This window comes from Pipistrellus kuhlii, unplaced genomic scaffold (assembly GCF_014108245.1).
Source record: "Pipistrellus kuhlii isolate mPipKuh1 unplaced genomic scaffold, mPipKuh1.p scaffold_m20_p_19, whole genome shotgun sequence".
Classification (NCBI taxonomy): domain Eukaryota; kingdom Metazoa; phylum Chordata; class Mammalia; order Chiroptera; family Vespertilionidae; genus Pipistrellus; species Pipistrellus kuhlii.
The window spans coordinates 20,844,853-20,858,410 of record NW_023425504.1 but is presented as its reverse complement, the minus strand read 5'-3'; the positions used below and the strand labels follow the sequence as shown (position 1 = coordinate 20,858,410).

At 40.5% G+C, this 13,558-nt stretch overlaps 1 protein-coding gene and 1 pseudogene across 3 annotated transcripts in view; one reads left to right on the top strand and one right to left on the bottom strand.

The window, feature by feature from the left end:
* Nucleotides 1–8,213, bottom strand: part of LAMP2 (lysosomal associated membrane protein 2) — a 43,855-nt gene extending 35,642 nt beyond the window's left edge. For 2 of the 3 annotated variants that reach the window (XM_036443250.2, XM_036443251.2), the window contains exon 1: nucleotides 8,018–8,212. In XM_036443250.2, coding sequence (XP_036299143.1) covers nucleotides 8,018–8,081 — 64 coding nt within the window. In that variant the 5' untranslated portion in view covers nucleotides 8,082–8,212. Of the gene's footprint in view, nucleotides 1–8,017 lie in introns of all 3 variants that reach the window. The other variant, XM_036443249.2, reaches the window with a different exon arrangement.
* A 4,041-nt stretch (nucleotides 8,214–12,254) lies between these two features.
* Nucleotides 12,255–13,145, top strand: LOC118721988 (annotated as a pseudogene).
* The last annotated feature ends 413 nt before the right edge of the window (nucleotides 13,146–13,558 follow it).

Here is a 13,558-nt window from a genome sequence, read left to right as displayed (position 1 = left end):
ACGTATGGAAAAGTATGCAGCATAACATATGGAAGGGAAAAGTACGCATAGCCCAGCTGGTATGGCTCAGTGGTTGAGCATTGACTCTTGAACCAGGAGGTCACTGTTCAATTCCTGGTCAGGTCATATGCCTGGGTTATGAGCTAAATCCCCAGTGTGGGGCATGCAGGAGGCAGCCTATCAATGATACTCTCTTATCATTGACCCCCCCCCCCCCAAATTTCTAACTCTCTCCCCCTCTCCCTTTCTCTATGAAATATATAGTATATATCCTATATAATAAAAGCCTAATGTGCTAAATGTCCAGTCGTCTGGTCAGCTGTTCAATCAATCAAAGCATGATATGCTAATAATATGCTAAGGCTGCTCAACCACTTGCTATGATGTGCACTGACCACCAGAGGGCAGACGCTTCCACGGGTAGGTTAGCTGGCCACTGGGGTCCAGTAGATTGGGAATGAGCAAGGTGGGCCAGACATACCCTGAAACCCTCCCGGGCCCCTCCCCAGGTTTGATTGTGCACTGGTGGAGTTTCTCGGCCTGGCCTGCACCCTCTCACATTTGGCCCAATGGCAGAATGACCAGTTGCTATGAGGTGCACTGACCACCAGGGGGCATACACTCAACACAGGAGCTGTCCCCTGGTGATCAGTGGATTCCCACCAGGGGAGCGCTGCTCAGCCAGAAGCCAGACTCACTGCTGACGAGCTTAGTGCTAAGGATGCTTTTGGAGGAGCAGGCCCAAGCCATCAGTCAGACATCCCCCAAGGGCTCCCAGACTGCAAGAGGATGCAGGCTGGGCTGAGGGATGCCCCCTGAGTGCACAAATTTCATGCACTGGGCCTATAGTATATAAATAAAACTATGCATAACATTAAGTATACAGCTCAAATATTTTTCACAAACTGAACCCACCTATGTCAAGAAACAGAATATTCCAGTACTCTCACAGTTCTCTCTGTTCCTCCTTCCAGCTACCATTTCCCTCCCAAAGGTAACCATTATCCATTATCTTAACTTCTAACAGGATAAATTAGTTTTGCCTGTTTTTCAACTTGATATAAATGGAATCACTCTCTGATCTTTCATTTCTGGCTTCTTTCACTCAATATGTTTGTGAGGTTCATTCTAGTTGTGTGTAACTACAGTTTGTCCATTCTCACTCTGTATGTATAGTTTTCTATCATTGGGTGATTGCTCTACTACTCATCTATGCTACTGTTGATGGGCATTTGAATAATTTCCAGTTTGGCTCTATTACAAAAAAACACATCAGTGAACCCATGTGTATGTGCATCTCTTGGGTATGGGGGTCAAAGGGTATGCATATACCCAGATATCTTTTTAATAAATTCCTTTTCTGCTTAAAATTGGGTTTTATTTCTGTTGCTTACAATTAAAGAACCTGGACTGATATGCTATCCATTTTTCCAGCAGCCATTTCTCCACAAAGATTTCCTTGACTATAAATGCCCTGGAGGAGCAGTCACGGTGCACATCCCCAAATTTCAATATATCTCATACTATCCTGAATTATTCAGTTACCTTATGTCTGAAAATCCTGTCTTCCTTATTGTCATAAGCTCCAAAAACAGTTTTCAACTATCACTTCCCAATAAACTGATGTACTATGGTAAATTATAGCATGCAACAAATAATCTGTTAACTAATAAAAAAAAAATACCAAAGTCTATGACAGAATGATATATATGAATTCAAGATTTCTTTTGATAATGTCTCTGCAATTCCTTTGAATTCCAATATACTCCTTTAAACAAATGATCATATCTATGCCACAGCCCCTAGGAGTGTGTCTTTTATATGAATGTCATCCATCATGGGTGTCATGGTGGTGGGAACTATGTCTATTACCTTTATTCTATCTCCTATCATTCCTAGTAGTGCTGAATATACATTAGATTCTCAATAAAAACTGATTGAGTATATCAAGGTACAAATACACTGCAATAAGGACCTGAAATATAGCTTACTCTAATTATAGGAAGGCCAATCTTTTAGCTCTTCCAAAATCATGAACCCTGCCTGTCAGCTTTCTAGATGCTCCTCCAACCCCTATGTCAGTTTCCTCAACAAATTTTGATATAAATTCCGGGCTAGGAATAATGCTTTTCTCACAAATTATGTTTATATTTGAAATATTTACACTTTGGTAAAAAAAAAATCTCCAGCACCTTCCATCCTGATTTTGGTGTTTGATTTTAGACCAACCAAACCATTTTTGTTTAAAGGCTTTGTGCCATTAAAAAACCACAGCTGACTATATGTAATTATAGAGCTGAGAGTTCATTCTCCAGAGAAAAGAAAAAGGCAGTCCTCAAAATCTACTTTCTCAAATTCAAATATCCTCTCTAATTTGTTTTTAAAGAGATCATATATAGGTTCTTTTAGAAATCAGAAGTTATTTCTCAAAGCATAAGATACTGCAAAAAAATGGCTAGGTTTTTACAAGTCTATTTTTTTCCCAATGCGGCTGAAAAATATTCATTTGTAAAGAAGATGGGGTGGGTGGGAACATAATACTGGTAGTAAAACAATGATCTAAGAGGCAATATTATGAGGTGCTTAAGAGCCCCATCCCTGGAACTGAAGAACTAGAATTCAAATCAGACCATCCAATTTACTAGCTGTGAGTTAACCTTGTGAAGGTAAGTTAACCTTGTGAAGAATTGTAGTGTGCATATTTCTCTAATAGGTTTTTCAAAAGCATATTAAACTCTCAGAGCTAAGAGAACTTTGCCAAGCAAGTTAGAGGTTCTAGCTGACAAGCTTCCCTTCTAGTAAACACAGCACCTAAAAGAACCCTTCCCAACTTTTAGGTTTATGTTTACTTTCATCATATTAAAGTTATGGATTCTTGTCCTCACACTCACCAATTCAAAATGATGTTGAACAGAGTCTTAACAAAAGTACAGGACAGGTATATACTACCTATTTACTCTTTTTTTTCTATTCATTGGGTTAAGGCAGATTAACTGTTCCTCATTTACAATTCTTCACTTATAATTTTTAATATAGGTACAATCATCACATTCAGTTGCTGATACTCTTGATTTCTGGTAAATCTCTTAAAAATAAAAGTAATAATATGATTGCAAGCTTCAAAATAATTTAATGTTTTTAAGTCACAGAGTGGGTAAGGAAATAAGATTCAACATTATCCGACTAGTGGAAAGTGCTTATTGCTATATGGTATTTGGCAGACCTCCAGAAAACTCTCTTGCATCATATAGCAGGATACCAACAAGTACTCATAAAGTATACTTTTGGATAGGAGATCTCTGATCACTGCAATACAAAATTATCACCAGAATGCTTTTGTTACTACATGAGGAAAAATAGCCTTCCTGCACCAATGGATCACTTAAGTCAGACATAGTACTGTAAAACAAACCTTGATTATAAATTCCACCCAAGGATACAGAGGAAGAAAGCTGCACTCATATGAAATATCTGAATATTTACAATCCTATCAGATGTGATAACCAATGATATCCTGTCCTTTAAAGTCACACTAATATAGATAGAATAATTTTTAGCAGAACTCTGAAATCAAAGTTACCAGTTTAACCAAATGTGGTTAGGCTACAGAAAAATCTCAATGCTCACATTCTCTTTTAGATCACCCACAAAAGGAGAGAGAAATTGATTCTTTGTTAAAACCATATTCTCCTTCTCACCAGACTTCCTTGTTCTTGTTAACCCTCACTACTATGTAGGTATATCTGAAGGGATACAGGTAGGATACTAGCATTATTATATGGGATTATACTTTAGTAAATAGGTTTATAATTATCTGTACTGCTTAGCACTAATCTCGATGTTCTCAATTCAAAGACACACAAAAATAACTTCTTTGAAAACATAATTTAAGATTCAAGAGGAAGCCGAAACCGGTTTGGCTCAGTGAGCATCGGTCTGCGGACTAAAAGGTCCCAGGTTCGATTCCGGGCAAGGGCATGTACACTGGTTGCGGGCACACCCCCTGTGGGGGTGTGCAAGAGGCAGCTGGTCGATGTTTCTCTCTCATCGACGTATCTAGCTCTCTATCTCCCTTCCTCTCTGTAAAAAATAAAATATTTTTTTAAAAAAGATTCAAGAGGAATAAGAAGACCAAGTTGGTCTAGTTCATCATCATATCCCCAGTGCCCATCAATAAGTACCCTCAACAAACATTTATGGAGAGTCAAATATGTAGCAAGCCCTGTGCTAGGTAGACACAGGGAAATAACTGTACATAAGATAGTCTCCACTCTCAGAAATGAACACCACTGGTACTGTTAGGGGGGGAAAAGAGTGAAAAATAGGCTAGCGTAATGAATTAAGAATTTGGGAGTCAAGATTTACTCCTGCCGAAGCTGGTTCGGCTCAGTGGTACAGCGTCGGTCTGCGGACTGAAAGGTACCAGGTTCCATTCCGGTCAAGGGCATGTATGTTGGTTGCGGGCACAATAAAATATATTAAAAAAAAAAAAAAAAAAAAAGGATTTACTCCCGTTCCTCCAGATGCCTCCTTCCAACAGTCAGGTCTCTGCTCAAATGTCAAACAACAATGAAAGGCCTTATGACTCCATTACCCACCCCCCATCATCTGCTCAATCCTTTTCCACATTACCTGCTGCATTTTCTTCACACTGCCTAGGACTATCTGAAATTCTATTGTTTACATGTTGGATTGTCTTCCGCCACTAAAATGTAAGCTCCCCAAGAGCTGGGAGCTCATCTGTCTTTCCTTTTGCACTGTCTCTACCTTTCACCTAGTATAGTGGCTGGTACAAAATAGGCATTCAAGAAACATTTGTGGAAAGGAGGGGCTCCAACCAGTGAAACACACACTCAGGATATTTCTATGAGGTTTTTCCCTCCCAGAAAAGCTTCAACCCTATAAAAACCAGAAGTCACTAGTTATAAGAATCAAAACTCACAAAATTCTGAAATCTCTGATGTCACATGATGGGAACACAGTTAGGCAATGATGCTAGGAAAAGATTTTCATTTAGTACTCTCTTTATAATGTTGCTATATAGCTCTTCTCCAGAAAGTGCTCTAGTCAGTTACAATTCAAATAAATATCAGCACATTTAACTCTGTGGAAAAGGCCAATAGTTAGACTCGAGGAATTCTTTTCTGCACTTCCTCTAAAACAGTTGTTTCTAAAAAGTAAAGTTACTGGTGAAGTTGGGATAGAGTTATAAAGTCACAAAGTGGCACAGCTAAAACACTAATGCTAATGAGGCTATAAATTCACTTCAGATCATCCTTCACCACCATCCTAGTACCCAGGAATAGCATAGGATCCATAACATATACTTTACAAATATTTATTGAGTTTTCAAAAACTTAATCTTGGTAGCCATTTTGATATATAAAAGCAACATGCAAACTGCACCAAGCAACTGAAGACCTGCTAAAATTTCAATAGACAAAACCACATGAGAAAAGTTAGTGCCACACTGAACCAACAGTTGTCAGGGAAAAGCAGCTGTATAGAAGACATGGTTTCTATTTCATCCTGGTACTTTCTTTCTTTTTTTTTTTTTTTTTTTACATTTTTTAAAATTTTATTTTATTGTTTAAAGTACCTTTAAAAAATCTGATCTGGGTACATTATTAACTTTTACTCCTCCAAATCCTGTTTTGAACTTACAAGGGGACGTAATCAATCTAGGAAATCTTCCCAGAGGGTGAATCTAGTTAGTCCCAATCAATAAATGGCAAACTAGCAGATGAACTGATAGTTCTTTTATGTTTCTTTTGCATGTTTGTTTTCTGCAATGAGCAAGCATTGCTTTTGTAAAATCAAAAGAGCATTCATTAAAAAAAATTAATGACATGAAAACCAATAAGACAACTGTTTATTAGTTTTACTTTCTCTATAAACAATAACAGTGTTGTATTTGTGCAGATTCAATTGGCAGTGAATTACTGGTTAACAGATGCTGTGGTTAGATGCGTTCTAGTCACTGGTAAGGTGCTTTTTTGGTAAATAATCCTTTCTTAGGATTGCTCAGTTCTCAGCAGCATGAAAGCTTCAAACTGTGCTTGAGCAAAGCCTCAACAACCCCTTTTCAGAGGCCACAGAAGAGTTTCCTGCACTTGTGGACAGCTGGACTAGATCAGAGAGTCACAAATGTTTCAGTGTCAAGACCCCCTTTACTCTCTTATCCACTGAGGATCTCAAAGAGCTTTTATGGGAGTTCTATCTATAGGTATTTGCCATAAAATTTAAAATTGAGAAGTAAAACATATCAGAGCCATCAGGGTGATGTCATCACTCATTATGCGGCTTCTGGAAAACTCCACTGAACACTGGTGAGAGGATGAGAGTGAAAATTACAAATAATATCTTAGTATTTTTCTGTAAATAGTTTTGATCTGACAGACTCCCAGCAAAGATCCTTGAGAATCACTACATCAGATAATCAAGAATCCTTTCAATGCTATGGATGTGGAGCAATATTTCTCAGTTTTGGTACTACTGACATTTTGAGGTAGATAATTCTTTGTTTGGGCGTGGGGGGGGGGGGGGCGCCCAGGAGCTGTCTTGTGCATTGTAGGTTATTTAGAAGCATACCTGACATCTAACCACTAGATGCTAAAAGCAATTCCCAGCTGTGACAACCAAAAATGTCTCCAGATATTGCCAATATCCCCTGATTGAGAATCCACTGTTCTAGGGGGCTGATTTTATTCTCTTGAAGTGTGAATTATAAGATGTGTACTCTTTACTGTCTTCTCAGACCACTAATATATCGATTTCCTCTCCGCTCCCATCTGATCTGTCTCTTCAGTTTTTTGTTTCTTTTTTAATTAGGTCACAAACAGCAAGAGTCAGTGGGTAGCAACAAACAGGATGAATCAGGTCAGGAAGAGACATTTTAGTCAAAGTTCACCTTTCAAGCATTAAACTGACTGCTTATGGAGGAGGGAGGGGGAGACACAATCAGCCCAGCCATTCTGAGATAAGATAATATTTGTCTTTTTCACTCTCATCCCCTCACCAGTATTCAGTGGAGTTTTCCAGAAGCCACATAATCAGTGATAACAACCCAGTCCTTAGCAAGTTACCTACCCTCCTCCACCTTTTCCTCTTCCGAAAACCAATAGGCCAGTTGTATGATATGGAAAAAGAAAACGAGCTTCTGAAAGCAAAGAAGCATAGGAGACTCGTATACATTCTCAAAACCTTGGATCTGGAAGGTCCTTCCAATTGAAAAATTTGAGGATTTAGGGGCTTGGAAAAGTATAGCAAAACTAGTAGAAAACGGACACTTTCAACACCTCCAAGTCAGATATTCACTCCCTATAGAAGTTCCCACTCATTCCTTTACACTTCAAAGGTTCAGCCCGAGTTTTCTTGCCTGGAAACTGCCCAGCCACCTTAGGTCCCTTCCCCCCTCAGAAATCCAACTACCAAAGTGAAATCCAGAATCATTCCTCATCTCTTTAATCACCCTTCCACCAAAGCCCCCAACCCTCTCACTGTCCTTCAGAGTCAACTGTCATATCTGCCCCACTTCCCTCAAGTTCTTCACGCAGGCAGTCTTTTCCTTCCCCAATTTTCTCTCTCGCCCCTTACTTTTCCACCATCTTCAAAACTCTTCCCTGATCCTAGGAAGCCAGGTCTTTCCTAATTGTCTCTGCCACCCCAGAATCAGCACGTACGGACTATCTAAGCTCATTCCTTCGTCTTTTCCCCGAAATGACTCTTCCTACCGCAGCCACTTCACTCCTCGCACTTTCCTACCTACTCTCTTGGCATCCAGCCCACTCTGATTACTTGCTCTTTCTTACTCTCACTGGCCCTTCTTCCTCCGCCATCCCTCCCGGATTTTGTCTAAGTCATTGCTTGTCACCTGAGGCAAGCGCCACCGCCCAGGGTCAGCTGTTCAGCCTCTCAACCTCCACCCCTGAGACCAGTTGGGCAAGTTGTGGCCTTTGAACTGGGCGCCCCGGGCCCAGGCGGGGCGGGTACTAAGCTGGAGGGCCCCACAACTCACCCAGAAGGAGGCAGAGCAGAAGGAGCCCCGAGCCGGGCACCGGAGAAAGGCGGAAGCACACCATGATCCGGAAGAGCAGGCAGCGGAGAGAGCGGCAACACCGCGAAGAGGCTCGGGGAAGCGGAGGAAGACAGTTCCTGACCACCGACCACAGCACCGTGAAAGCCGGGACTGGGAGCTTCAGCGCGGGTCATAAGACTAGGGGCGGGGCTCTTTCTTGCCTTCAGCCAATCCCTGAGCTCCAAAGCCGCGAAAAGGGTAGTGATGTCGGGCGGGTGGGCGGGACGACCACGCCCTGGCTTTTTGGTTCACAGTCCTTACTTTCTTCAGAGATGTGCGCGGACGGCCTTATCTGAGGCAAAAGAGAGAGGATGAACTTTTGGTTGGTGTACATGGTGGAGATTATTTCAGTTCCTATTCCTTGAACAAGAGAATAATTTTTCTGGAGTAAAAACGGTTGCTAGGCATCACAACGTAACACATACAAGAATCATATACGATGATTCTCCGAACACTGTTGTTATCTATGCAGTTCATGCTATTAAATGAGCAAGTGAGCGAGTGGGTAATATGAAGTCACTGACCGCCAGAACAGGACCTGGTCTTGAAGGTCCTCACTAAGTTACAACACCCTGTTTTTCAGAAGGGGAAATTCAACTCAGAAAGAGGAAGACACTTCTTTAAATAGAGAAAATGAGATAGAAATAAAATAGAAAGGGGGGAAAAACAAAGATCATCCATATACCTACTACCCAGAGACTGTGTTTATCTATCTATATCCATCCATTATCCTTCCAGTTGCTTTTATCCTTTAATGAATTCATACTAAACTAAATTCATATTTGGTTTATTTAACAGTGGAACAGATGAAACTTACAATACTCAACAAATGAAATTCAAAAGCTATAAAAATTTCCAATTGAAATAAAGCACTGCTTCTCAAATGTAAGTTTCCAAAAGAATCATCTGGTATTTTTAATAACATACAGATTCGTGCACTTTATTCCCTCAGAGATTCTGAAATAGGAGGCCCTGTCTTTGTGTGTGTGTGTGTGTTTTGTTTATTTATTTTATTATTGTTGTTGTTGTTGTTATATGTTTCTTTTTTTTATCAAGAGCTGTTTCTCAATCCTGTTAGAATCTCTTGTGGTGCTTTAAAACCAGAGGTGCCCCCTTGGTCCTGTCCCTTGAGATTCAAATTAAGTTGGTATAGAGTGGGGCCTGGGCATTGTATTTTTCTCAAAACTCCCCAAGGCAATTTTAATGAGTCAGACATTATTTCTAAGTGGTTCCAGCTTTATAATTCCAGGAATCTAGAAGAGTAAATGCTCTTTTATTTAAAATACTAGAGGCCCAGTGCATGAATTTGTGCATGAGTGGGGTCCGGCCAGCTGGACTGGATTGGGGTGATAGGGCAGGGACAGTCAGGGGGAGGTTGGTGGGTCACCCTGCTCCTGATGGGGGGAGGGCATTGGGAGCGGGGCTGGCTGGGAGAGGGGCCTCTGGCAATTGACCAGCCAGCCCTGCCCCCTGGTCGAACTCCCAGTCAAGGGGACAATTTGCATATTAGCCTTTTATTATATAAAATAAGGAAGCAAAGTGCCTCAATGAGTCAAAGATCTGGTTTAATAAATTGTTGCCCTTAACCTCTTGCAGATGTCATCAAATTAAAAAATGGAACACAGTAAGATAGATCAGCCTTTTATACTAAATCCACCATTGCAACCTTTTCCCCTGACAAAACAAATGCTGGTTCCTTGACTGGGACAGTCATGTTCATGAGACAGAACAATGTTTTGGAAGTCATAGGTAAGTGGTGGGTATTTTGTAAAAAAGGAAAATAGGCTAAAAATATTTATAGCTTTGTTTGGTCTGAGCTTCTATACTTAGAGTTGTTTAATGTTCCCCCATCTCAAACCTTGTGAAAACTACTTACATATATATATATATATATATATATATATATATATATATATATATATATATATATATATAATTTCAGTGAGGACGGAAGAGAAGAGGGAAACATCACTGATGAGTGAGAATCATTGATTAGCTGCCTCCTGCATGCCCCCTACTGGGTATTGAGCCCACAACATAGTTATGAGCCCTGACAGGGAATTGAACCATGACCTCCTGGTCATGGGTTGATGCTCAACCAACTGAGTCACACAGGCCAGCACTGAAAACTAGTTACTTTTGTATACAGTCTTTCATTACCCCAGCCCAGCTGAAGGAACTTTCCCCAGGCTCTTCTGCAAAAGCCTGTGGGACTAGGGCCGATGTTTGAGGAACTCTAGAAGATCCCTTCCAATCTGAGCTTCATATGTATTGACTAGATTGTTGATAGTGCTGCATCCAGAGTGTTTTCATGTGCACTTCCTCTCCTACCATACCTCACACCTCTCCAGTGGGCAGAATTCCTCAGCAAACACGTACACATACACACACACATGCCCAGTTAAATTATGAGTCTTTGGAACCCTTTGAGAGCTCATGATTCTTTGGCCAGGGAGCAGGGATCATTAGCAAACACTTCCTAAATGTCAAGACACTGAATGGTGTGAGAAATAATGAACTTATCACATTTGGTAAATGATAGACAATGAAATGTGTAGATCAGAGGAACAGAAAGTCTGTCCACCCAGCAGAAATTAACAAAATATAGAGATTTATAATTTATAATTTTAAAATGATAAATATGAATTAACTCAATGAATGAGTGGCCCTAAGGTGTTGTTGTCATATACTTGCCATCTTATGACTTTTTTTTTATCTTCATTCTCTCTTTACCATTTTTTCTTTCTTGACTCATCCTTGTTTAGTTTCTTCTATACTCCTTTTACCTTTCTCCTTTTTTGTTGATTTCAGAGATGAGAAGAGACAGAGAAAGAAAGAAAAACATCAGTGATGAGACAATCATTGATCAGCTGCCTCCTGCACATCCCACACTGGGGATCTAGCCCACAACCTGGCCATGTGCTCTGACTGGGAATTGAAATGTGACTTCCTGTTTCATAGGTCAACATTCATCCACTGAGCCATGCCAGCCTGGTTCTCCTTCTAAAATGTTCCCCTTTTCTACATAATGCCTTCAAACTGGCAGTACGGTTATCACTCAACCCCAATGTAGAGGTCACAGTGAGCTCAAGGGGCTGCCAATCCTTGACCAAGAGCTTGCTGGTTGAATGGGGAACATGTCATTTTGAATTATTAGTTTTCCCCAGGAGGATTCTTCTCAAATCCTCCTTTCCCCCAACACCACCACCACCACCACCACCAAAGATCTAGTTTAACCTGCTAAAATAAAATGATTCTCAACTTTGAGCATACACCAAAATTACCAAGCGGCTTTTTAAAATACAAATTTCTAGGCTCGGCTATGGAGTTTGAGCAAATCTGGGGTGGGACATAAGAATCTGCATTTCTAGCAATTTCTCAGATGATCCTGGTGCTGCTGTTCTGGAAACCACACTGAGAAACCAGGCCCCAAACTCATATTCGTGGTTAACTGTCCTCTAGGAATGGGATTAAGAGGTGGGAGAGAAGGGACTTTTATTAACTTCTGCTGTATTTAAATTTTTACAGCAATTGGATTGTGTTTGTAATAATTATTTTTAAATTAATGGATACAAATCATTAAAAATTAAAATATTTATCCCTAGCTGGCATGGTTCAGTGGTTGAACATCGACTTATAAACTAGGAGACCACGGTTCGATTCCTGGAAAGGGCACATGCCTGGGTTGTGGGTTCATGGGGTACCCACACACACATTTCCCCAACCCACACCTCATGCAGGAGGCGGCTGATGTGTCAATCTTTCTTTCCCTCTCCCTTCCTCTCTGAAATCAGTAAAAATTTAAAAATTAAAAAGATTGAAATAATTTTAAAAGATATAAAATCTAAAGAAAATACCCTTTCCCCTCCCTTGGACCACAGTCCTACTCTTCAAAGTAATAACTGTTGCCTGACCTGCATGACTCAGTGGTTGAGTGTCAACCTATGAACCAGGAGGTCATGGTTTGATTCCCAGTCAGGGCACATGTCTAGACTATAGGTGTGGGGCATGCAGGAGGCAGCTGATTATTTATTCTCTCTCATTATTGATGTTTCTATCTCTCTCTCTCCCTCTCCTTTCCTCTCTGAAATCAATATATTGTATATATTAGCAATAACTAGGTGAGGTCATCACGTGGGCGGGTGGGGTCAAACGGTTTGAACAAGAGGAAGATGGAACCAAAGCCGGGCTCTGCAGTGGATGTGGTTCCTCCGTGAGCCTAAGATGGCAGTGAATGCATATTCAACATCAGTCACCAATGATAACCTAAGTCGACATGACATGTTGGCCTGGATCAATGAGTCCCTGCAGTTGAATCTGACAAAGGTGGAACAGTTGTGCTCAGTGGCTGCCTATTGTCAGTTTATGGACATGCTGTTCCCTGGTTCCATTGCCTTGAAGAAAGTGTAATTTCAAGCTAAGCTATAACACGAATACACAGAACATGTATACCCAGAACTTCAAAATATTACAAGCAGGTTTTAAGAGGATGGGTGTTGACAAAATAATTCCTGTGGACAGATTAGTAAAAGGAAAATTTCAGGACAATTTTGAATTCGTTCAGTGGTTCAAGAAGTTTTTTGATACAAACTATGATGGAAAAGACTATGACCCTGTAGCTGCCAGACAAGGTCAAGAAACTGCAGTGGCTCCCTCCCTTGTTGCTCCAGCTATGAACAAACTGAAGAAACCTCTCAGCTCTAGCAGTGCAGCTCCTCAGAGGCCCATTGTTACACACAGAACTACTGCAACCCCTACGGCTGGCCCAGGTGTGCTGCAAAAGAATCCTGGTGTGAGCAATGGGGACAACGTAATAACTGAACTGGTGCAGCAGGTCAGCATATAGAAACTTACCCTCAAAGAATTGGAAAAAAGAGATTTCTACTTTGGAAAGCTAAGGACCTTTAAATTGATTTGCCAAGAGAACTAGGGAGAAAGCAACCATGTATTGCAGAGGATTGTGGACATTCTCTATGCCAAAGATGAAGCGTTTGTGATACCTGATGAAGTGGGGCCAAAGGAGGAACAAGAAGAGTAGTAACAGCTTGGGCCAGCAAAGCAACATCAAAATTCTTCACTCTAAATAATGTGGTTAACTGTAAATACTCCCTTTTGTTATTTTTAGAAGACTCACTGTTTTGGTTTCATAAGCAAAAGTACCTCTTATTAAAGTGCACTTTGTAGAAGTTTCACTCTTTTTTCAATAAATTTGAGTTAGGAGGTTTTACCTTGTAGCACAGCAGTATTAACATGTAGTTGGTTCACTTAGGGAACAAAGAGGCTGACCATGGGCTTACCATATGGATGCTGGTAACACTGATTTCTGGAGAAGGTGTTTTTATGTGATACACTGAGGTGGATACCTCAGTAGCGAAATGTAAAGACTGATTTTAATTTTAAACTAATGTGAAATCTTGGCAGTGAACGTTTTAATAAATGAATGCCTTAAGAGTATTTAAATTACGTTTGCATATTTTAAAA